General features: G+C 53.8%; 5 protein-coding genes across 5 annotated transcripts; all 5 read left to right on the top strand.

The window, feature by feature from the left end:
* Window positions 1–1,926: 1,926 nt before the first annotated feature.
* Window positions 1,927–4,515, top strand: LSCM1_02277 (uncharacterized protein; the record flags this gene model as incomplete). The annotated part of the gene is made up of 1 exon (XM_067319861.1): window positions 1,927–4,515. The coding sequence occupies one exon, from the start codon at window positions 1,927–1,929 to the stop codon at window positions 4,513–4,515; it is 2,589 nt and encodes an 862-aa protein (XP_067175236.1).
* A 3,273-nt stretch (window positions 4,516–7,788) lies between these two features.
* On the top strand, window positions 7,789–9,642 carry LSCM1_02278 (uncharacterized protein; the record flags this gene model as incomplete). The annotated part of the gene is made up of 1 exon (XM_067319862.1): window positions 7,789–9,642. The coding sequence occupies one exon, from the start codon at window positions 7,789–7,791 to the stop codon at window positions 9,640–9,642; it is 1,854 nt and encodes a 617-aa protein (XP_067175237.1).
* A 4,144-nt stretch (window positions 9,643–13,786) lies between these two features.
* On the top strand, window positions 13,787–15,823 carry LSCM1_02279 (uncharacterized protein; the record flags this gene model as incomplete). The annotated part of the gene is made up of 1 exon (XM_067319863.1): window positions 13,787–15,823. The coding sequence occupies one exon, from the start codon at window positions 13,787–13,789 to the stop codon at window positions 15,821–15,823; it is 2,037 nt and encodes a 678-aa protein (XP_067175238.1).
* A 1,394-nt stretch (window positions 15,824–17,217) lies between these two features.
* On the top strand, window positions 17,218–18,894 carry LSCM1_02280 (uncharacterized protein; the record flags this gene model as incomplete). The annotated part of the gene is made up of 1 exon (XM_067319864.1): window positions 17,218–18,894. One exon carries the CDS (start codon window positions 17,218–17,220, stop codon window positions 18,892–18,894), a length of 1,677 nt encoding a protein of 558 aa, XP_067175239.1.
* A 3,216-nt stretch (window positions 18,895–22,110) lies between these two features.
* LSCM1_02281 (uncharacterized protein) lies at window positions 22,111–22,728 on the top strand (the record flags this gene model as incomplete). Its single annotated transcript, XM_067319865.1, has 1 exon — window positions 22,111–22,728. The coding sequence occupies one exon, from the start codon at window positions 22,111–22,113 to the stop codon at window positions 22,726–22,728; it is 618 nt and encodes a 205-aa protein (XP_067175240.1).
* Between the last annotated feature and the right edge of the window lie 440 nt (window positions 22,729–23,168).

Here is a 23,168-nt window from a genome sequence, read left to right on the forward strand (position 1 = left end):
CTGCATAACCTATTCCTTGAGTCGACTAGAGAAGGCTACCTTGCTGGCCTGAGCTGGCGTGTTGCACCAAAGGAAAAGGTGGTGAGGTGCTGTTAGTTCCTCTTGCCATTCTAGAAAACAATCTCCTAATTCAGAATGCTGCTGTGCTTTTCCACTTTCCCCGCGCCTGTTACCAACTTCTACTGTAAGTGCATCACTGCTATTCTGTAATAGCAGCTGCCCAACCTCTGCGGGGGTGTGCACGACGGGGTACCTCAAATGAGCGACGCTTCTCCTCCCTCTACGTTCTTGGGGTCGAAGAGAAGTTTAGCACTTTGCTACTCCTTTGCAAGGTTCCTCGGGATCAGTGCCATGAGAATGTCCGTACAGAAGATGCATTGTAGGGCTCATATCTTGGAGTGTGGCACATGTGTGTTAGCTCTAATCGGGCCCCGTTAGCATCTTTGTGAGGGGACGAGCTAAAGGCGGTCGTTACTACGATCTCATCAGCGTTTTGCGTAAGGCCTTAGGTTGTTTGTGGAGGCTAGACTACTATTCTCGATGGGCTAGACGGTAGGAAGGTCGCTTCAACGGTGATTTTAGCAGCTTGTGTACTCACTCTAAAACAGTTTGTTGTGTACAGAGTGTGAGGGCTCGATATAATTCTTGAGAGGAGGAATCCTTCTAGTCGCGACTCATTTGTTACTGTCTCCTGGAAGACGAAGGGGCTTCTCCGTCTCATTATCACTCGAACTGAAAATAAACTGTATCTCTTAAGGAAAAGATTCCCCTTTTGAGGTGTTGATGGTGACTGGGTCGCATTTTACAGCAATCGGCAATGTCGTCTCATCAGCATTGTTGAATGCGCTTGAACTTTCTTGATTCTATGCTTTACTGCTGAAGATTATATATGCTTCTATATGTGTGTGCGTGGTAACATATCTGTTTCTTTGGTTGACCTACCTAGTATGATTTCCAGAGGATGCGTTATCGTTTCGAGGCACGACTTCATTTGAATTACCTTGTCGACCCAGTGATGACGCTGTGGTAAAGGCACACTTTCATATCTTGAATATCGAAAGCTACTTGGTCTATGCATATATATATGTTTATACGAATTTCTAGTGGCTCGTTCCGTTCGTTTTGGATCGTTCAAGACATGGTATACTCGTTTTCCAATCGCATCTTTACGTAACCGAGGTAGTGCGTATGTGTTGTGCTTGGTGCACTATTCTTCAGTCTCAGGAGGTGCACTATAGAGTATTTTTTCACTTCTTGCGTCACTCGCTTTTGCACCAGACGTCATATCGTGCATATTTGATTTTTACGGGAGCTCATAAATAACAAAAAGCAAGAGGGAATCATCGCTCGATTCAGTTGAGGCACTTTAACACTGCTACAAGGTATTTTCCTTTTGTCGAGCTAAACTTTGGACACTGTAAAACTCTGTCACATCACATATGTGAATGCAGCCTCACAATACTCTTGACCCCTGGTGGAGAAGGGAGCATGGCCATTACTGCACATTTCCGCAGAGGTGAATATGGGCAGCTCCTTTTGCGAGGTAAGATGCTGCTCGCCTGCGCTTTCCTTCCTGCATTCGACAATGTACCCCTCACCGACCCTCTTTTACACGGATGTTTACCATAAGAAAGCTTGTTATTGGGGGTGCTTCTGGCCTCAGCTCTTTGTAGGATTGCAGAAAGAGTTGGTTTGCTTGCTTTCTTTTCGCTCTTTGGCTCATCTCCTCTAGAGATAACACAAGGCTCGTAGTCGATCAGTCTTTTTTTCGAAAATCATCACTCTGCGTAGACTTTGTGATAGCGTATCAAAGTGATCCCTTGGGCAGGTACGCACCTTGGCCTGAGGCCTTTCTGTGTCGCAGCACACGACCCTTCTTTTCTCCATTTTTAGGTATTACTGCTTCTCATTCATTGTGGAGCTGAAATGTCGCGCATAGCAGCTGTGGACGCCATGAAGCTGCTGAAGGAACAGCTATCGGAAAAGGAATTTCGTATAGGCGAGCTGGAGAATCGCGTGAAGGATCTCTTTAACGAAGCCAAAGAGCTTGATGAAAAGCTGCGAGTTGCGAATCGTAATGCTCGGGTTCTGGAAGAGGAAAACAGCAACTACCATATTCGCATCAAGAGCCTTGAGAAGGACGGCAGTGCCTCAGGCATCTCTCCCTCCCAGAATGAGGCGGTGAAACTCATTCAAGAGAATATGGAGCTGCGGCAGTCGCTCGCAGAAGCTGAGAGGCATATGAGGCAGATGTCGTTCCGTTATCGTGAGACTGACGATGATGCTGAAAAGCGTATTCGCGAACTGCAGAGCGAGTGCGAGAAAATGCGCAAGGAGAGGCTTCGCGAGTACAAGGAGCTGGAGAGTACTCGGCATCAGTGCGCTGAGCTGCGCAAACGCATTGGTGACGATGAAGAAACGTTAAGGTCAGCTAGAGAGTTGTGGGACCAGGAGCGGGAGAGGTACCAGCAGAGGATTGACGAGCTGCTAGACTTCAATAAGCGCGCGGAAAGGCCCTTCGCCGCGAGAGCTGCTCGCTCCAAGGATGACGTCGTTGAGGAGCCGCTGGAGCAATATCTCTTGAAGGAAGAAGTTGCTCAACTAGAAAAAAAACTGAAAGAGGAGCAGCAGAAGGGCTGGGAAAAGGAGCGAAGGTGGGTCCGCACTGAGAACGAGCTGCGCCACCGTATTATCGAATTACAAACTAGCGGTGAGTCGGAGGGCCATAATGGCAAAGCACTTTTTCACGCCATGAAGGATCAAGTGAGGGCCCTGCAAGATGAAATTCAGGCTCTTCGGGGTGATAGGCGCGGCTCGCGATCGACACAAGGCGCGCCAATGAGCTTGGCAAGTGCTGTGTCCGCTGTGACACCGGCTACAAGGAGCGCTGAAGTGGGGGAGTGGGCAGCTCGCTATGATGGTGTAGTGACAGAAAATGACAAGCTTCGCGACCAGGCAGAAGCTGCGAAGGTGAGGATTCTTGAGCTTCAAAATATTGCTGACGAGAAGGCGATAGAATGCAAGGAGCTAGAAGTGCAACTCACCACTGCACAGAAGCAGCTCAAGGCGGCTTCTTGCGTGCCGTCGGCGGGCGGGCTATTCATCCAGTCGTTCAGTGATCGCAGTTGTGGAAGTCGTGTGACCGACGGTCAACACTGCCAGGGCGATGCGCACGCAATGGGGGTCTTGCAGCAGCGTGTGCGTGACTTGGAGGCGGAGTTGAAGAAGATCAGTAGCGAGCAGGAGCAGAAAGAGACCATTAGTCGTGTTCGCGTTAAGGAGTACGAAAAGCAGATAATGGAGCTGCTTCGGGAAAATGAGATTCTTAGAAATGCAGGTAGATCTCGATTCGATCCTGACGGCGGAGACGCTATGATGGACTCCTTGGATGGAGTGATGCGTTTGACGAAGGACAAGCGGGAGTCGGTCGAGGAGGTGATGCGACTTCTTGAGTTCGCATGGGACAGCGACGATGAGGGGAAGCGACAGCTGCGCAGAGCGAAGTATCAAGGTGCTGCCATGGCCTCTCAGGATGCTGCCAAGGAAGGCGAGATCCAGCGTCTCCAGAAGTGTGTCAGTGAGTTGGAATGGAAGTTGCTCGACGTTGAAAAACAGGCGCACGAGCGAGACGATTTGAAGGAGGCCGAGGGTAACCTGCGCAAGCAAAATCGAGCCCTGGTTACTGAAAACGACAAGCTCCGCAACAGGATTGGGGATCTGGAGAAAAGAAAGGAGGAATTAGAGCGGCAGCAGAACGCCAAGCAAAATGAGGCCAGTCGACGTGTTGAAGAGCTGGAGTCTGAGGTCGACGATTTGACGCGCAGGTTGACCAAAGCGAGTAAGGTAACTAGTCGCCCAGCTTCTCCACGCCCAAGTACCCGCTCACCGCGACTCAGCGCCCGCCGTCGCAGACCTGAGGCAGTGGCACTGTCCCAGTTGTCTGTCCGCTCTACAGAGGAGCAGCGTCGAAGCGCTATCCCTGAAGGAGCCCATCTTGCTGTGACAGTCGTGGAACTTAAAGATCTGCTGCGCAACGGTCGACCAATCACTGAGCCCGGCTACGTCATCATCAAACTGAAGTCTATAAAGGAGAAGTACAAAACTTCCGTAAAGATGTTGTCGTCTGTGATCCGCTTTGATGAGACATTTGTGTTTTATCTCGCGCAGCCGGATCAGGATGTCATAACTCTGCATATCTTCTATAAGCCACGCGGTGGCTCCCGTGAATTTCATATCGGAGATGCCTGCTTCTCCATGGCGACGCTCTGTCGGGGAGTTGCTCGCCAGCGCATAGCTCCTGTGGTGCAGAGCCCTGGAACAAAGGAAGCGCGTCGCGCTGCGCAGGTTGAAGTGCTTTTGCAAACGGATGACTTTGGAAAGATGATGACGCCCACGGAGGAAGAAGTTGAGGAGGAGGGCATGCGTTTCAAGGAGTTGGTGAAGAAGTTCGAGAACGGTGCCCCAGAGATGCTGCATGCAGTGGACGTTTACATGGCGTCCAGCGAGCTTCAGTAGCCGTTTACTCGCATCAACTGCGCGAGCACACATAAAAGCGGCTTCGCAGTGTTTCCTTTTTGCGACGTGTGAGCGTGTGTATGCAAGTGGATGCCGTTGACTACGTGTGCGTGTTGCTCTGCTTCCATGCCTGTACATTTTTTTTTCTGTGTGCACCTAGTCTCGCGGCTGTTGGTTTCTCGCTTCGAATGGCTTTGGCCTCTGTGCCTTACATTTGTGGGGAGGGTGAGCTCTTCGATAGGGCGCTCGTTCGCGGCTGTGCTTTTTTTTCTTCTGCAGCTGTGGTCTTCTGAAGCCCCCTCTCTTTGAGATGATGTTTCCTCTGCGCGCATTCGTTCTGGCATGCGAGCATATATATATATATATATATATATATATGCCTTCAGGTGTACTCGAACTTGGTCGCGCGAGACAACGCAAGCAAAGCACTACACATCAGCAGTAACGTGTTGCAAGCATGACGAAGCCCGCAACAGCAGAAAAAGAACGGCTCTTTCCTTTATTATCACACTTCGCTCACAAGGCCATACTTCTCCTTATGTGCTCTTTTCTTTTGTTTGCTTTAGGCTTCGCTTGATCGCTTGCTTCCATTTTTCTTTCAGTTGAGCGAGGCTTTTGAATTGCAAGGCACTTTTTTGGTATGTATTGCTCGTTGTTCGTGTCGTTGAGGCCGAAACAGCGTGGGGTGATTTTGGTTTTTGGCACCCTGAGGTTATGCTGCCGCCATCTTCCGCATATGTCTCCCCGCTTCCCATGCCGTCGCCCCCCCTCCTGTGTTACTCATCGTGCTTGCGTTTGTGAGTGATGTGCAGTTCTTTGTCCGCTAAGCTTCCCTCTCTTTGATTTGGCCTCGCTGCCTGTTTCTCTCCGTGTTGGCCACGCGTGTGAAATTCTTACCCTTTTCTCCTATGTGTACCATCATCGTTCTTTTTTGCCATCCCCTACGCCAACTCGAGAGCCGCATACGCAGGGTATGTACATTGGCTTTGTCTCCGCTTTTTTTTTCGTCGGAGAGGGGGGGCCTGACTATTGACAAAGGGTTCTTTTTTCTATTGGCCAGCCCGCGAGTCTGTATCGTGGTCCTCGTGTCGAGGAGGTAGATGTGCAACGCAACGTCTTGTGGGGTGAACTAGAGGTGCTACAGCATCTACCAAAAAGATGATAATAAGACGATGCCTGTATTCTTGAGCCTATGCTCACACCGCGTTTCTTTTTCGTGTCTCAATCTTCTTCATTCATTTTCGCAGCTCTTCGTTTTAGCTTGATGTGCTTTGCTGGACAACACTCGACCCCCACGTGTGACTTGCCGCATCCACCAGCGAGGAGCAGCGAAACAGTGGCGTGCTAGCTGGACTCTGGCTCTAGGGTTATTGAGACGTCATGAGTGCTGTGGGCCCTTCTGCTTGCTTCCACATGTCTTTGGTGTTGTTGACGAGTCATACTAGAAACGAAGAGAGAGGGGAGCGCTTTAGCGTTCTTCTTTAGTTTTCACTTCAGCTCGGCTTTCTTCCATTCCCCTCACCTTCTGAAGGCATTTGTTTACCCATCTCTCGGGTAGAAATGACCTTGAAAGAGGCGACGGAACGGAGAGCGAGTGAAGAAAAGTAGAGCAGCAGCCCCCCCAAACACACACACACACACACACATTCCCGGCAGCAACAAATGCTTTCGTTCGTTTCATTGTCAAGGAGTGCTATCCACTGCAAAACTAGTGAAGGAAAAAAAGCGAGGGCATACGTTCTTTGCTACGACCTCGTCTCTTCTCTCCACTGCACAAGAGCACCGGGCTAGACGAGTGTTGAAGGGGTGGGGTGGGGTGCCGCCTTGTCTTGTGCTTCCCCTCATGGTGCGCCCATTGTTGGTAGCATGTATGTTTCTTTCTGTATCGTGTGGGCGAGCTGGGGCACGTGTGTCTCGCTTTCGCGCCTTCCGCCTCTTTTTCTTTCGTTTTACTCCCATCATTGTTTCCAGGCTCTTGCTGCCTACGAGTAAGCTGAGGGACATCGAAAAGATATGAATGTGTGCACGTCTGAGTGTGTGTGTGTGTGTCTGTGTGCTGTTGGAGATGCGATCGCGCAAGCTATTTTGGAAAGCCCCGACATGTGGATAAAGAAAGAACAGTATCAGCTCATAGATTTCAAAGGATGAACGAGACAGTCAGAGTGTCCTGCCCGGTGGGAAGGGGGAGGAGGGGAGGCCAGCGCAGCTTCAGGTGCCGCGATAAAGTTTCGAAAGGTTACACGCACCGGAGGAAGCGTTTTCTACTACGGATGCTTCTTGGAGCTTGCGTGCGGAGGGGCATCATTTCGTAGTTCCCGCCTCGCAGTCAAGCTTTCTGGCGCTTTTATCCATGGGGTCAGTGTGGGTGTGCTTCCGTGAGGGCGACATACACCGGGCACGCGTACCGGCGAGCTGCAGCAAATTCCCCTCCGCAAAACCTACCCGCTCAGGAGCCCTCCCCTGGCCTCTTAGGGCGGGTAGCGAATGCGGGACCTTTCATCAAGATTGCTTATCGAAGCTGCTTTTGTTATTCCTGCCATCGTCTGGCCCCTATGGATGCGAATTCACGCTGACCTTACCCCTTGGCGACGCTCCCGCCAGGCACCTGGCACTCTCGCTCGCTCTTTTCCACCACCTCCCTCTTCTCTGGATTGTATGAACTTTTACGTTTCCATGACACATTGTACATGAATGTGTGTCCGCCTCTGAAAATGCCCCAACGTAATGCATGATGCCGCCATATGTGCCTCCTTTGTTCTACTGCACAAGGACTAAGGTACCAAAGCGACGTCGCTGTGAACGAACTTGGTGGAGGGTGGGGGGACCAACGACAGTAACCGGTGACTCTCGTAGAAGGCGGCTAGCATTTTTTTTTTGTTTTGTACTGACTTGCTCAGCGCGCTTACTATCTCCATCTTCCATCATTTTGGCGGCGAAATCAGATGCGCGAAGAAAATACGGACGACTGCACGTTCTCAGCATACGCTTATTGCTCCCCTACACAGCATGAGGTATGGTGAGAGGCACGCGACTGCATGCCGATTACACGCATGACTGGACTAAATCCGCTCGTGCAAGCCTGAGAGTTTGCCCACCATTGAAGGGCCGTGCCTGATTACCCGCGCACAGGACTGTGTCGCTGACTTTAGCTGTCTTTTTTCCGCTTGCACTGACTGCGCTTGCGTCTGTGCTTGTTATTGTGCGGAGGACCGTGCCTCCAAAGCCTAACGGCTGAAGAAAGAGTTAAGGAAAACGGTAGAACGTGGCACTCGCATGAGCTCTATCACAGATAAGGTGATAGCATATCGTCTTCCGCAGGAGGGAGCGGAGAAAGAGGCCTACGGCTTGTACCTTCGAAGGGAAGGGAACACGCTGCGCGTCATTCTGTTGCAGGAGGACGGTGACTGCGAGCCACCGCAGAAGTCCGTGCTGCGTAAGCTCTCCGACCAGGATGTCTTCGTGGACTCGCTCGAGAGCCGCTTTCAGTCGTTGCCATCCAAGCAGTTAGAGGATGACAGCGTGGCAAAACACAAGAGCTACCGCTTGCAAAAGATAATGCTACAGTGGGCCATCCATCGCTTAGAGGGGATCGAGGAGAAAGAGTGGATGCTGCTGTCGCAGCAACGCGACCCTCCTGCCCTGGTTTGCGCTGTTGGGTGCACTGTGGCTCGCATCGCAGCGGGAAAGAGTCTTGTGTCACCTACATGGAGCGATGCGCAAACGCTGCTGCGCAGCGGCAAGGAAATGGTGCGGCAGCTGCGTGAGGTTGGAGAGCAGCGAATGGATATGTGCCTCTATGATTCCATCGGAGAGACGTACCTGTCTGACTCGACCTTGGCGTGTTCATCGGTGTGGGAGAAGTCCCCAGCACTTGGGATCCTGCACAAATGGATCACAGCTTTCATGGATTACCAACGTACTCGTTACATCGAGGATGGGCCCGCGGGGCTGCAGCACCAGATCAATGGCTGCGGGCGAGAACTGCAATTGGCCCGCGAGCGCCGCGGCTCGCTGGCAAAGCAGGCAGATCTCATCAGCAAAGGAAATTGCTACAGGCGTACCCACACGGTGCGCGGTGTCCCTATAGAGCACGTACTCTATCTCATGACGACTGAGAAGATTGCTACCCGGCAGTACCGACTGAAGGATCGTATCCCTCTCGAATCACTGGAGGATGTACTGGCGGAGTCGTTTCCTAGCCCGCGAAGTGCACGCGGCAGCCGCGTCGTGGGGCAACGTAAAGTGCCTACGTTTCCCTTTGCCCGAGCCGAGGGTTCCGTCGCAGGAACTAGCCGCGCCGACGGCATCACCACTGCTGTGAGCGACCCTGCGGCGGAGGCTGAGTCAACGCGGACGAGGACGTGGCTGAAGGAGCGTCATGCGCGACGACCGCGCGCTTCCGCAGGCGAAGGTAGTGGGATGAACGGCGTTGAGAGCCGCTGTGCCGCGGCGCCGTCCCCGACGGACCCATCTGGTGAGCACAAGGGTAAAGACCGTGCTTCGATGAAGTCAAAATGGCCATCTCTCGGGAACAGCCGTGCGGCGTCGTCAGGTGGAAAAGCTGTGGCTGCACGTGCCTCTACCACCACTGCAGCGACTGATTGCGTCGCTTCTTCTTCTTCCTCGGCTACTCCGGCGAACTGTCTAAAAGGTCTGTCTTTTCTCTCCAAAGAACCCAGCACACCGGCAGTGTCGAATGGTACCGTGACTGCACTCGAGGATGTCAAGAATCACTTCAAGAATGCGCAAGAGAGCCTACTGGCATGTTTGGAGGAATACGCGAAGTTGGAGGAGAAGTACTCGAATACGGTAGAGCAGAGTAAACAGCTTCTGCTGATCTTGGCGAAGCGTGACGACGAAATTATGCAGCTGCGTGAGGCCCTGTCGCAGGCAACACAGCAACAACACTTGGCAGACCGCTTCGTAGCCCAACTGAAGCAGGCTCAGCAGCACGGGGCGTCAAACGGGGGCCGTTGTAGCGGGTCCCATAATTCGAGCGATGGGCTCCAGCTGCGTGTGGCTGCTTCCACCGCATTCGACGCGGGTACATTTGAAAGGCGCGCGGAGTACCTACTTGACGATGCGCTCGATTTTGTGCGGGGGGCGACTGCGGCTCCCGTTATGTGAGTGCTCGCATTGAGGGACTGTAGTGTAGCATTCAAGTGCGGAGCGCGTTTAACGTGATTAGCGGCATTCGTTTCTCTGCTCGCCTCGTCGTAGACGGGCTTTCAGGCGTCCTGTCACATGCGCCACGTTTGAACCAAACTAGAGGGAAGAAGCGGGCAATTGGGGAGGAAAATTCGAGCGAATCATGACGAACGCGCGCTTGTACCGCCTTTCCCACTTCTCCCACACGATCTTGTGCTGGTGCATGTAGGATGGCGCCTATGGGGAAGGCGCATTGAAGCAGGAAAGGGATACGTAGTGGAGAACGTTTGCGTGACCTGCTAGGCCAGTGAGTGTGCGGCATTCTTTCCGCGGCGAAATGTAGGCATCGTCCGTCAGTATGTAGGCTTGCCCTGTAGGGATGGCTCGGAAGGGAATGAGTTGCGGGGATGGGAAAGAGGCCGTTGAGGGTCGCATCGTTAGTTCCAAAAGCCATGGATGCTCTCCTTCACGTGCCCCCGCAGTCATTAGCGATTTTCTTTTTGCTTCGAATCACGCGGGGAAATACGACGTCCTAAGGGCGTTTCATCGTTTCATAGCTTTTTGTTTCGGGCTGTTTTCGTTCTGCCTTTACTTGGCCTCTCCGCTCTTGTAGTTCATGTGGTTTGCTCTTGTCTCGGTGCTTTTTCTCTCCTCTCCTCTCTGTCGGTATAAGGCCTAGCCAGCTCTCGCTCTGTCTTCTGGGCGCGTGTGGGTGTGCGGGTGAAGGCTGAGTACAGCGGGGGTGGGAGGTCGCCAACAATACACCCGCAAGCTCACACTACACGTGCAGATCGACGTGCCGAAAAAAAAGGGGGACGAAGAACGTCGGTACCGTCTCACTGCTCTGATGTTCTTTTTTTCCCGTCCGCTTTCGCTCCTTCCTTTCATTCTCAGGTCTCCCCCTTTTTTCTCTCCTCATCGGCGCTCTCGCACGCACGGGATCTCATCTTTACGTTTCACTGCCATTCCACGTTCTCCCTCTTTTTTCTTTTTTTTTTGTGTGTGCTTTCTGCGTATCTTTGGATTCTGGTTCGTTTCCTAACAGGTACGCGTCGATGTGCTTTCTCTTGCTCTGCCGTCAGCACGCACTGAGGCGCCCTTCTTCCATGGAATGTGCGTTCCCCCTTTGGTGCCCCCACTCCACCATTCTACACTTCTCCTTCCCCGAACTTATGCACCCGGTCTCCTTGTCTCACAAGCCACAGGGCTGGTATCCAAGAAGACAGGGCTGCGAAAGAGGGCCATGACACCACAAACCTGGCTTCTCTGCCCCACCGGCGACTACCCGCTTCAGTTTTTTTTTTGTTCTCGTTTTGGTGGGAGGTTGTCTTTCATGTCGCATGTGACAGAGCAGTGCTCAAAGCCATGAGAACAAGAGAAGCGGAGAGTTGAACGACGCACACACTGTGAGGTTCTTTTCTGCTTCCTGTCATCTCGCTTTGATCGCTATGCCGAAGTGTTTTGAGTGAGTGCTGCGTGGTAACGTGACACGACAGCCTTCATACTCGTGAGGATAGAGGTTGGATGTGGGCTGCTGAATGACGTGGCAGTCGTCGCCCAATGACATGCGAAGCGCCCTTCAAAGCGTCCGCAGGGCTCATTCTCGCAGCCCACCATGGTGTGAAATCAGCTCGAGTCGCCTCAATGGCAGGAAGGGCGAAGGACGTACCGATATCGAGACCCTTTTTTCCGGGCAGGAAAAACTGAAAGGGAAGGCTATCACCTTCCCCCCGACAAAGGATCCGCGATCGGATGCGGCACGCTGTGCTTGTGCGTTTACACCCATACCTGCGCATTACCTTCCTCTCATGCGCGCGTGCACGGAGGCACACATGCACAAACGACAGCAAAAAAATGCCTACATGAGGACACCCGCAAGGGCGAGGGATGACTTCTATACGTAACCTGAACTATCAACCGCACGGCCCGGTACTTCCCATTGGTGCTCTCGTGTGTAACGTCGGGTAGTCTCTCCCGAGAAACGGACATGGAAGGGAAATGAAAGAAGAGTTACGCCTATCTTGCCTTGTGTTGATGTTCCGCGCACGCGGCTCTCCACTCCAAGCAACATCGTGACCGCGTGGTCCGCCCTCTTCTTTTCTCTTCCCGTACATGTCCTCGCTCAACAGAGCTGCTCTCTTCGCGCTCAGTCATTTTCGCTGCTCTTCAATGCTCTCTCCTTTCCTCTGCTCACCGTATTCCTGCAACGCCCCACTCTTGATGGGTGTCTTCCCCCTCCTCCCTCATCTCGCGTGTGCGATGCCGCTCTCTCTCTCCCTCCCACGGAATGCACCTCCTCCATCAAAAAACAAACTCCAGTTGAGGCCACGCCAGACACGAGCGTTCCTTTTTTTTCCTGTCATCTCCTTTCCGGCGACAAGGAAGGCAATATCGAGATTCTCATTTCGCTCCGTTGTCCCTTTCCCCTTCTCTCTCTCTTTTTCTAGGTACTGCGTGGACCATCCAGCGTCCCAGTCTTTCCCCTTATCCTACATCCACATAGCAAAAAGAAAAAATAGTGAACATACACACGCGCACATCGTCACACAGCGAAAAAAAAACAAAAGTGAATTACACAAATAGCCTCTACCGAACAAGAAGCGAGGGACGAAGCGCCTTCACCTTAGCTCGTTGCCCAACTCTTGTCGTTTTCCAGCTCACGGAACTCGCTCTTTCTTTTTCTTTCCTACGCCTTGTACACTGCACTCTTTGTATTGTCACGACCTCACTCAACTGGTCTCTTTCCCTCCTCCCCTTCCCAAGCACCGCTTCTTTCGTTGTGGCACTTTGACGTCCCCCCTTTTCCTTAACGTGGCCTTCATCCTTTCTCCTGCCTTCCCCGCTGCGTTCTGTCTGACGATTCTTTCATTACGTCAACTATATTCTCTGACGACAGAAGTTCGCAAGTGTCGCCTGTGCATCCCGACTCCTTCCACGCACTTTTTATTCGAGGCTTAGCGGTGCTCTCTGCCATTGAGCCGTCCTTCTTTCGTTTTGCCTTCTCTCTTATTGACATCTTTGCGTTCGTCTTCTGTTCAGAATAATTGAACAGTGGACCCCCACACCGACAGTTCCTTTCTTTTCTAACTGCTTTCGTGGCCCCTCCTTTTTTTTCGTTGTATTGGCCCTCTACCCCTCCCCATCTTTTCCTTTCGGCCTATTAGAGTTAACCTGTACCTTGAGCCCACTTCACTCCACACCATCCATTTTTATTCTTCGACTCATCTCCGTTTACCCGCACCTCCTTTCCCCCTTCCTCCTTCCCCTTCACAAAGATCACAGCCTTTAGATTTCACTTCACTTTTTGTTCATTTTCTTATATATTTCTTGCTTCTTTCTGTTTCGTTCTCGAGTCTGTCGTTCGCGATCACCTCTTCTATTTCCACCCTCATCCCCCCTCCTCTGTCCGGCTCTGGACACACACACGCCTTCTCTCAAACAGGCCAAGGAACACCGTCTTCCTCTTTTGTTTTGCCTTTCCGTATAGCAAGCCGGCTGCTCTTCTCTCCCCTAAGGACAACGCCCGCGAGTTTCACTGACTCCATGGAAAGAGCAAGGAGGCGAGGCGGTGAAAAACGGGGCGAATAACATCGCCGTTACATTTTCAGCGAGACGCGACTTCGTGTCGATTTGTACGGCGGAGCAGTGCGCGCCTGCGCGGTCTCTCTCTTTCTATGTGTAAGCGCCTTTGTGTAAACGCTCGTTAGAATTTTCTTCTTTTTTTTTTTGAGGGGAGCGTTGCATTTCTTGCTCGGACCCTCTCGTTTCCACCCTTGTAGGGTGAGTGCTCTTTTTTTTTCGGTGTGCACGTCTCCCGTCGCAGAAAGCTGTGTGTATGTGTGTGTAAGCTTATGTGTGGGTCCGCTTTCTCTTGAAGGAAATAAGGGAAAGGAGCGAAAGAAACTACGAGCACACCCTGACTTTATTTTTCGTATACCTCGCTAGTGTATCTGTGTCTGTCTCCCTTTCTGCCGTCCTACAACCTTTGTGTAAGGTGCGCTCCTTCTGTTTCCTTCGTTGAACTTGACTTTCGCCCCTCCCCTACCCCCACCTGTCGGCTCCCAATCACGTGCAGACACGCAGCTCGACACATTTCGCGCTGCGAGAGCCACGCGAGTTTCAAATGACGCTCACCTCTCCGTCCCGCTCACCCATGAGAGAGCCCTCGCTGCGAGTTCGCGAGCCATCGATCGCCAACGCTGACCACAAGAAGGCATCCATTCACAGGGACTTCTGCACCCGAGGGCAAGCAGCGGAGGAAACGGAGGCACTGGAGCCTGTCGAGTCCATTTCCGCGACCGTTTCCGAGGAATTTGTCCGCGCAGACTCAACGTCGGCATCGATGATGAAGGCCCCGTTGGTGAGGGTGCAGTGCACCCCGCATCCTGCTGCGGGCCAAGAAAATGCTCTCGGCACTCCTGCTTACATGGCGAGTAACCAGAAATCGGCGCGATCACCGCATCCGCCGCAGCTGATGGGGTCGCGCCTGCCTACAGATGAAGCCGTCGTGTCAATCTCAGTGCACGCTGATGGCGCCCGGCAAACATGTGCCAATGCTTCTTGCGGCACGCGCGGCAGTGCGGCAAACAGTATCGACCGTTCTCTGACTGAAATAGCGCTCTCCACCGTCCTTCGTCCATCGAGGGACAACAGATGCGAGTCGGAGAGGCTCAGCGTCTTCTCTGCTGCGGCAGATTCAGATGTCGCTATGGATGACGTGCCCCCAACCGTTTTCTCTTTCGAGCATACACAGGAGGGTACCCATTGGTGTGCCGTCGTTGCTGCGCACACAGAAGCAGTGCACCGGCTAGCCACAAAGGATATCACCTCCGAGTGCGGCATCACCACAGCCGAGCTTCTGAATTTGACGTTGATCGCCACCGAGGCAACAGGACTACAAATACGCTTCCAGCTCGCTACGTGGGGAGACACCCAGCGCGAAGTCACCCTGCGTCGTCAGCTCACGGCGTGTGCGTTCCGCCGACTGACAGAACTTTACCAGCACTTCGTCAAAACATTAGGGTTGCGCTTGCTCAATGATGAGGACGGCATGTCATTGGCGTCAAGCCGTCTCGCTGGTGATAATCCTCCTGCTCTGCGGGTCTGGGCAGCAACTGCAAATAATCACCGCAGTGGCAGCGAAGATCGCCGGCAGCTGATCGCGGAATTCGAGTCCACTCTCGACGACATGCGCTCCATTCAAATCCAAAAAGAAAAGCAAATTCTGCACGTCACCTCCCAGCTGGAGGAGGAGCGGCTCTCCAACGCACAACACGTGGCCGACTTGCAAAGCCAACTCGACACCATGCGCCTGGACTACGCCTACCTATGCTGCGAACTCGAAAGTGTCTCTGCAGCTCTTCTCAGCACAGAAAACTCATGTAACTCTTTGCGAGGCCTCCTCACAGAGAGCGAGCAGCGCCACATGGACGAGCGTGCGCTGGCAACAAGCAGATACGACGCGCTTGAATACGCCTACAACACACTCCAGGGGCATAACAGCAGTCACAATAAGACACCGTCTGACCCGCGAACCCACAAAAAAACACCAAGCGCCGATCATACCACTGTATCCGTACTTGCTACCACAGTCTCCGACGCCGTGGCCGCCCTGGAGGCGAAGAGCGCGGCGTCGGAGAGCGAGATGGCTGCTGCGCGCGACGCTCTGGAGGCTCCGCAGCTATCAGAGGTGCCTTTGGAGGATGAAGGAAGCGTATGTAGTGTGTCCTTGTTCACGCAGATTGTGGTTGTGTTGCGTAAGGAACTCGATAAGCGAGCAAAAAAGTTGGTTTGCAGCAATATGCCGCTGGTGTCTGCGAGGAGGTCAGTGGAGGAGGCTAGGCGGAATCTGGCGGATGGACTTGAAGGCCATGATGCGCTCGATGCCGCTCTAGACCCGAGGGGCAGTAATCTAAAGCAATGTATGGAGGCTGCGGAGAGGGAGCTGAGAGCGGCGAAAGAGCGTTATCTGGATGCTGACGCTGCAGCTTGTTTTGAAGAAGAGGAGAACCCCTTGGAGGAAATGATCTCTGAGTTGTCGCTGGAGCTGATTCGTGTGCGGGAGAAATTAAAGACAATGCGGCAGCTTAACCGAATGCTGCGCGAGAAGTTCCGCTCTGATCTGCAGGCATCGCAGGCATGCAGTCACGCCTCTGCGTGATCTCCCCCTCATCACAGTTTTCTGAGCCCATTTCGATTGTATGTGGAGGATTCCACTTGAGATGTTGATTGGTCTCTCTCAGAAGTAGCGTTAGCGGCGCGGTGTTCGGCCGCAGGCTGCCTTTCATTATCCTCGAAAGACTGTGGTGACATTGGTTGTCCTCTTGGGAGGGCGCCAATTCTTACCGTGGCGGGATTGCCGCAGGCGCTTCTGATCGACGCTCGTGTCGGCACGGAATGTTTTTCCTTCGAGTCTGTGGCGTCTAAAGGCGGGGGGGGTGCATTAGAGGCTCGGGTGTGATGCGCGTGGTGCCGGAAGCGGTTGCCGTAGGTAAAGGGCTTATCTTGGATTTTGTTTCACTTTAGGTGCGCTCATGTGCGCCCTCACCTGCCTCCGTTTCGCCGGGACCCTCTTCTCACTTTCTCGCGGTTGTTCATGGACACGCAGGCACGTTCTGCGTATTGTGTTTGCCCGCTGATTTAGGGCGTGCTCTGTGCCCTTACGCGACATTTATTCATGTTTATATTCTTCTCAGGCGTCGGCAGAAGAGGAGGTGCTTTCGTTGCTCACGCGCCGCGGTGTGGGCTATGTTTCACATAGCCGTCGTGCTCTTCGTCTCTTCCTCACCGTGTGGAATTGCAGAAATCCACCAGGATATACCCCCTCCGCAGCAGAGCGCTGGGAGCGGGCGGTCCCCTTCACAAGCAACCACTAGTGAGCGGCGGTGGTGGAGAGGCTGGCGAAGAAAATCATGCAAAGCATCGGCTGACGCCTCCGCCTTCGGCCCCGATGTTTTTCTGCGCGCCAGATAGCCTCGCGAAGTGCCGGCCAAAACAATCCTTTGCGCACATGCCGTCCTCTTTCCGGATATACATTGTGATAACTGCGGAGAAAAGAGGCCCAACAAACACAGCTACCGTGAAGGCCCACGCGCTGGGCAGAAGAGGTGCAAGAGTGCGTACCTTCATGCCAATCATACAAGCTTGCGAGGCCCCTTCAAGTGAAAGACAGGTCGCAGAGGCTTGTCCCAGTCGCTGCGTGCTTGGGCGGTAGCACAGACGACTCGCCTACATCCCTGCGTCTCTTTTTCTCTTTGTTGTTGCTCTCATCCCTCACCCACTTCTTTGCACCCGCATCTTTGCCCTTTTTGCCCCACCGACCTTTGGGTGCTTCTCACCTCCTTTCACCTTCGCGACTGTACGACGCGCTCCAGTCAATCGATCGATCAATCCTCACCCCAGCCTTCACTGAGCACGACAGCCGCGTCAGCAAAGCAGTGCGCTTTTTTAGCGACATTCCTCGTGCACCATCCAGAGGAAGCCGAGAAGAGCCCCTGCCTTCCCCAACTCGCCCACTCGCCCCCGTGCACTTCTTTACTTTTCTGCAACGAGACGATGCTCACAGTGGAGTGTCCCTCGTGGGTTAGCGTCCTCGGTGGTCATTCAGTGGCCTATGAGGAGGCACCGAAGAAGTTTTTCACTAGAGTTTCAGTGACTGCGGCGCCGGTGCTCTCAGTCGCCACATTCTCGTCTCGACTAACAAAAAAATTCGATGGGGATGGCTGGAAGGACATCGTTGCGCTCATCCCTTTGCTGCTTCGCCAGACGTTCGTCAGCGAGGCGAGCATCGCGCTGGAAGTGCCTCAGGAGGCTATTACGAACGTCCAGTTCCGCCTTGGCAGTCTCTACGTGACCTTCCACGTTACCCACGATGAAGACATCAGCGAAGAGGAAATGAACCGCCGAATCGATGAATACCCGTTCCGTGAGATGTGGCGCCTGTACAACCAGCGCGATGGCGCGCCGGACGGCTTGGATGCTGCCTTGCAGCGGCTCAAGGATCTCGAGATGAAGCTAAAGGAGAAGAACCACGAGTTGGAGAAGGAGCGCGGTGACAACGAGCAGAAGCTGAACGAGCTTAAGCGGCAGCTGCAGGCCCTCCAAAACGAGATTGCCGGCCCCGTAGCTGAGCGCGAGCAGAGCCTGCTGCATCAGCTGGGTAAGGAGCAGAGTGCTCGCAAGAAGGCTGAATCCCAGCTGAGGGCCGCCGACGACGAAAAGAAGAAGCTGCTCGAGGCCCTGAAGCAGGAGAAGCTGCATGCCGAGAAGACCGCGCAGCGTCACAATGACCTCATCGCTGCCATCATCCAGGAGAACAAAAAAGAAAAAGAGGCGAAGGAGCGCGAGCACAAGGAGCAGATGGAGGTGAAGGACTACATGATCGAAAACCTAAAATCCCAGCTGCGCGCCCGCACGAACGGCAGCGCGTCGCCGCGCCACAGCATCATCGACGTTGATCAGTCTGAGGAGTTCAACAAGCTGATGGAGCGCATGGAGGACATGGCAGCTATTCTGCAGCGCACCCAGGAGTCGGAGAACGAGGCTCGCGCGCAGATCCAGCGCCTATCTGATTTGCTTAAGCAGTCGGAGGAAGCGCGCCAGGCAGAGTCGGTATCGTACGACAACAACGTGGTTGCTCTGACTCAGCAGATCCACTCTTACCGGGACACGAAGATTGCTGAAGACCACGAGCGCCGTGCTAAAGAAGATCGTGAGCGCGGCCGCGTCTCGGTGAGCGAGGCGGTGAGGGAGAACGCGACGATTGTGCGTGAGTACACCACCAGTCTTGAGAATCTTATTGCCTCTCTTCAGGATCGCCTGCGGGCCATCAGCGAGGAGTACAGCTACTACCTGACAGAGGCGCAGACGGACGTTTCGCATGAGCGCCAGATTCTCGCTGAGCATGAGGAGGATAGCAAGGAGATCCGTCAGGCATTCCGCTCGAGCTCGATTGCACTGCAGAAGATATACTGGGGCTCTCGTGAGCCAGAGGCACAGCAAATCATTCAGAACCTCGACGCCGCCGCCTCCAACGCCGAGAAATCGAGTGCGGCGGTGCGCGTGGCGATCGCTATGCTCGATTCGAAGGCGCGCACTTTTGGCGATCACAAAAAATGGATGGAGCAGCATCAGAAAATCATGCGTGAGCTCTTGCACTCGCTGCGCGATCTGAACCGGCGAGCCTTTGACCGTCAGCGCGCCCTGATGGACGAAAAGGTGTCCAAGGCATGAGTCTTCTGCTTCCCACCTCCCGCTTACATTCTTCTCTCTTATTGAGTGCACTTCCCACCTCCACACACGTGCGCCAGCGAAGAGAATGGCTTATATCTATCGCTGTGCGTGTGTATGTGTGTGTGCTTGTGTGTATCTGCATGTGCCGTTGCCCCCTTTTCTGATGCGTCGTCTTTTTTCTTGGTTTTGTTGCTTTGCGCCCGTGGGGACTCATGCAAGCGCCTTCTCCTCGTGAAGCCTTTCGCCGAGCCCTCTTACCCCACCCCCTCTCCCCTGATATCCTTTCCTTCGATACACACAGATACACACACGCACACACGCACATACATCGTTGCCTTTGCCTTACCGTCCCTTTTCGCCTTCTGTGTGTCTCTAATTTGCAGCGTTTTTGGTCTTTACCATAGTGTGGCGACAAAGGTCGCTTCAAGTGTCCCCTCCATATGGGGAGGCGGGACTGTCCGTGTTTAGGTGCTTGTGTGCTTGGCACCATCAACACCTGTGCGTCTCTCCTGCTGCTTCTCTGACCGCTGTGCGCGTTTGGTGAATCGCATGACAGAGTGACGGTGGAGAAGGAGTCGGGGAAAGGCCTGGGCGCGGGCGCGCTCATGGGCACGCCGCTTTTTTCGCACTAGTATGCAGCCGCAGGCTCCCATATCTCTCGTTCCTTGTTGATGATTGCCGAACACACCGGCAGGTATACAGACATGCGCGACACGCATGGGCCTTCTTCTTGAGCGCATGCACGTGGGCAAGAAACGAATGTCTTCATATCAAAGAAAAGGCTCAAGGAGGACGAGAGAGGAGATGGACGGAGGCTGCGCCACAGAAAATGTCAACGCCCAAAGCGAATGAAGAGTGTGCGAAGGGAGGCTCAACCGATATGATCACGGCAAACGTGAGCGTCGGTCTTAGACACAAGAGGACCGGGGGTGGGGTGGGCAGCGCTGGGATCGGAGGAGAGAGAAAGGAAGGGTGAGAGTAGGCTGCAGCATCTTCTTCTTTCGCGAGACACAGACCCAGCAGACACACATCGTTTTTTTTTCGTTATTTCTTTTGCTTCTGCTGTATCCCATCCCATCCCCCCCACACACATACACATACACACAAGTTGCCTTCATACTGCGAAGACGAAAAGAAAAGAGGAGCGCATTTCTCCCTCCGATCGGAAGTGGCCGATTCCTCTGCCTTTTCCTTTCTCTTCTATGCTCGCGTCGTAAAATATCTTACCTCTTAGCGAGCTTCCTCTCCTCCGCTTCCCCACAAATAACTCAGAGGCGGTGGGAGGAACAACCTACCCTTTACCCTGCTCGCTTGCCTACGCCGGGGGTGAAAAAGAAGAGGAGCACTTAGAAGTAAAGCAGGAGGGGTCAGGAGTGGAAGGGAGCTGAGTCGCCATTCATTACAGGCACCTACCGTGAATGACCGGTGTGCGTGTGCTTGTGCATTGCCGGATGTGTTGGCGTCCCCTTCCAATGCGAATGAGCGGGCCTTTCCTGCGCTTTTACTGATTGCCTGCCACATCTTGGGTTGGATTCTGATCGAAGCGAGCGATGCTTGAGCTGATCACCAGTCTCTCGACCACATTGAGCGGCGGCGCACTGGCGGAGCGGATGTTTGCACTCCTTTCCTCTCTGGCTTGGCGTTGGTATGCACCGTCGTACTCACTGTTGGCTGTTTCTCTTTCAGCCTGTCGTCCCTTTTTCTTCTCGGTTGTCTTTTTCTTTTCTCATTTTTCATTTCCCATGCTGATGGCCCTGCCCGAAGTTGGGCATTGTCTGTTGATTTCGCTTGGTGCGTCCGCGTTATCCCCGGCCACGCGTATTGCAAGTGCGTGCATCGGTGTCGGAAACCTTTCGTGCCGTGCCGCGTGTTGCTCGTTTCGTTTGTACGAGGCTTTCCGCCTCTCACTGCACGGCGAGCGCTTTGCGTTTGCCCTTCTTCCCTCCTTCTTTCTTGCTGTTGATGGCGCGACACACACCCGACACGCATACAAACGTACATATATATATATATAACGAAAAAAATACGCACAGAGCCCTTTTTGTATCTTTCTTTGTGCATTCTGTCTTTCAAATCTGTCTCCTCTTTTTTTCTTCTGCTTCCCTTTTCTCTCTCCCTCGAGGTGGCTAGGCGACAATAGTGACCAGGCACATGATCACGCAGGAAGGCACGCACAACACTCGAGTAAGCGAAAAGAGAGAGCAAATTCAGTCATCACATGAAGTCAGGACTGAAAAAGGGGAGCTGAGGGCGCAGTTGCACCGTTGTGCTTTTTTTGTCGTTTGGTGCCTAAAGCACGCGAGGACGAGTGTCAGCTGAGGGCGAGGAGGAGGCACTGACCATTGGCTTCCTTTTTATGTGTCTGCGTGCGTACGCGTGTGATGGTAATTTCTCTTCAGCATCTCTTGAACTGATTGTGGGCGGCATTGTCTCTTTCTGTAACTTGCAGAAGCGAGTGCTCCTGCAGTGTACGCGGCACCTCTTCACTGCCCTGAAAACGAAAAAAGAAGAGGATTGCTATCTAAGCGCCAATGCAAAGAGGAGGCGAACACACTTTCGTGCACCGGGGGGACGCCACATGAGAGGTACACCTGCCGAGCGACGTGCTTCATCCCAGCGTGAGAGGGAGACTTGGGTGGGTCAAGGGGAGAGGGGAAGGTCACTGGTGGTGGGCGAGGGGGAAATGATTGGCTCTCCTTCAGAGATGCTTGCAAGCGCAGCCATCGCGCTGCCCTCGCTCCCCCCAACATCTTTTCCTCCTCCTTATCGCTGGGCCTTCTGTGCGTCAGGCGTGTTTCATCATACTTGAACCTTGCTTTCCAAGCGTTCTGCACCGCGCCCTTAGCACGCTTCTGAGGACTGTCGCGTGTGCTGCTCCGATATTCTTCAACTCTCTTTCGTTGCCTCGGTTCACGCTGCTTCGCTGGGCTCTTTTAACACGGCGCACACACCTGCACTCTTGGTGGCTCCATGCTTCCTCAAACATACGCCGTCTTCCCTCTGCCTCATCCCCGCCGCGTCTCTCTGCCTCTTTTGCAACCGAACATTTCCCACCCCTGGCGCTGACTCCTCTGCGAAGATTTCCAAACGAAAGAATCAGCTTTCCTTCTCATCTGCGTTTCAAATTGGCCTTGTCTCTCGCATCGCGCACAGCTTCCGTAAGCTCCTCTGTTTACTCCTTTGGTTGCCCCCAGAAGAAAAAACATCTAAGTGAAAATGCCGGCGCGTCCGCCCCGTGATGAGTACCGCCGCGTCCGCGAGGGCCGCGAGACTCGCGAGCGCCCCGAGGGTGCTGAGAACGAGGTACGCGTGACTGCCACGCACGGTCAGCACAGTTACATCTCGTACGCCATCGCCGTGCTGAACGGCGAGGACGGTAAGGCGCACCATGACACGGTGAAGATCAGTGGAATGGGCGGCGCCATCTACAACGCCGTCAACATCGCCGAGATCATAAAGCGCCGCATTGCTGGCCTCCACCAGATCACTGAGCTGGGCTCTGAGCTGGTGCACGACGAGTACGAGCCGCTCGACCGCAACCAGAACCCTGAAAACGTTGTGGTGGAGCGGAAGGTGTCCACGATTCTCATCACGCTGTCCCGCAACCAGTTGGACAGGACCAACCCTGGCTACCAGGAGCCGATCCCGGAGAGCGAGGTTACAGAGCAGGAGAAGCGCGACCACATTATGGGCCGTCGCGGCGGTCGTGGCGGCGGCCGCGGTGGCCGTGGCGGCAGCCGTGGTGGTCGTGGTGGCGGCCGCGGTGGCCGTGGCGGCAGCCGTGGTGGCCGTGGTGGTCTCGGCATCGATCGCCGCGACGACCGCGAGAACTAGAAACGCTAGGAAAGAAAATGGGCGGAACCAAAGGGGAGAGCTGGCGATTCGCCGACGGGCGCCTGGGTGTGGCGCGGGTGTCCTTGCCGGCTTCAGGGCTGTCCATGCCTGCCTTTGTCTCATCCTTAGCTTTGCAGCCACGCCATCGGTTCGTGTGTGTGTGTGTGTTCATTGCGTGGGGTCTCAGATGTTTGGTAGTGTAAGGCGGCAACTGGGAGAAGCAAACAAACAAACAAAAAAGCCATACCGACGCAAGCTCAAATACACGCGAGGTTTGAGAGAGAGAGAGACGGATGATGAGGTGAATTATCGCGCTTGTTTTGTGCGATTTCTTTTTCCTTTTCTCTGCCCGCGCCCTCCCTGCACACCGTCGTTTTACCATTTGCCCCCTCTCGTGCAGGACCCATTTGGCATTGCTTTGTTTTCGACACTCCGGCGTG

Source organism: Leishmania martiniquensis, chromosome 34 (genome assembly GCF_017916325.1).
Source record: "Leishmania martiniquensis isolate LSCM1 chromosome 34, whole genome shotgun sequence".
NCBI classification, from domain to species: domain Eukaryota; phylum Euglenozoa; class Kinetoplastea; order Trypanosomatida; family Trypanosomatidae; genus Leishmania; species Leishmania martiniquensis.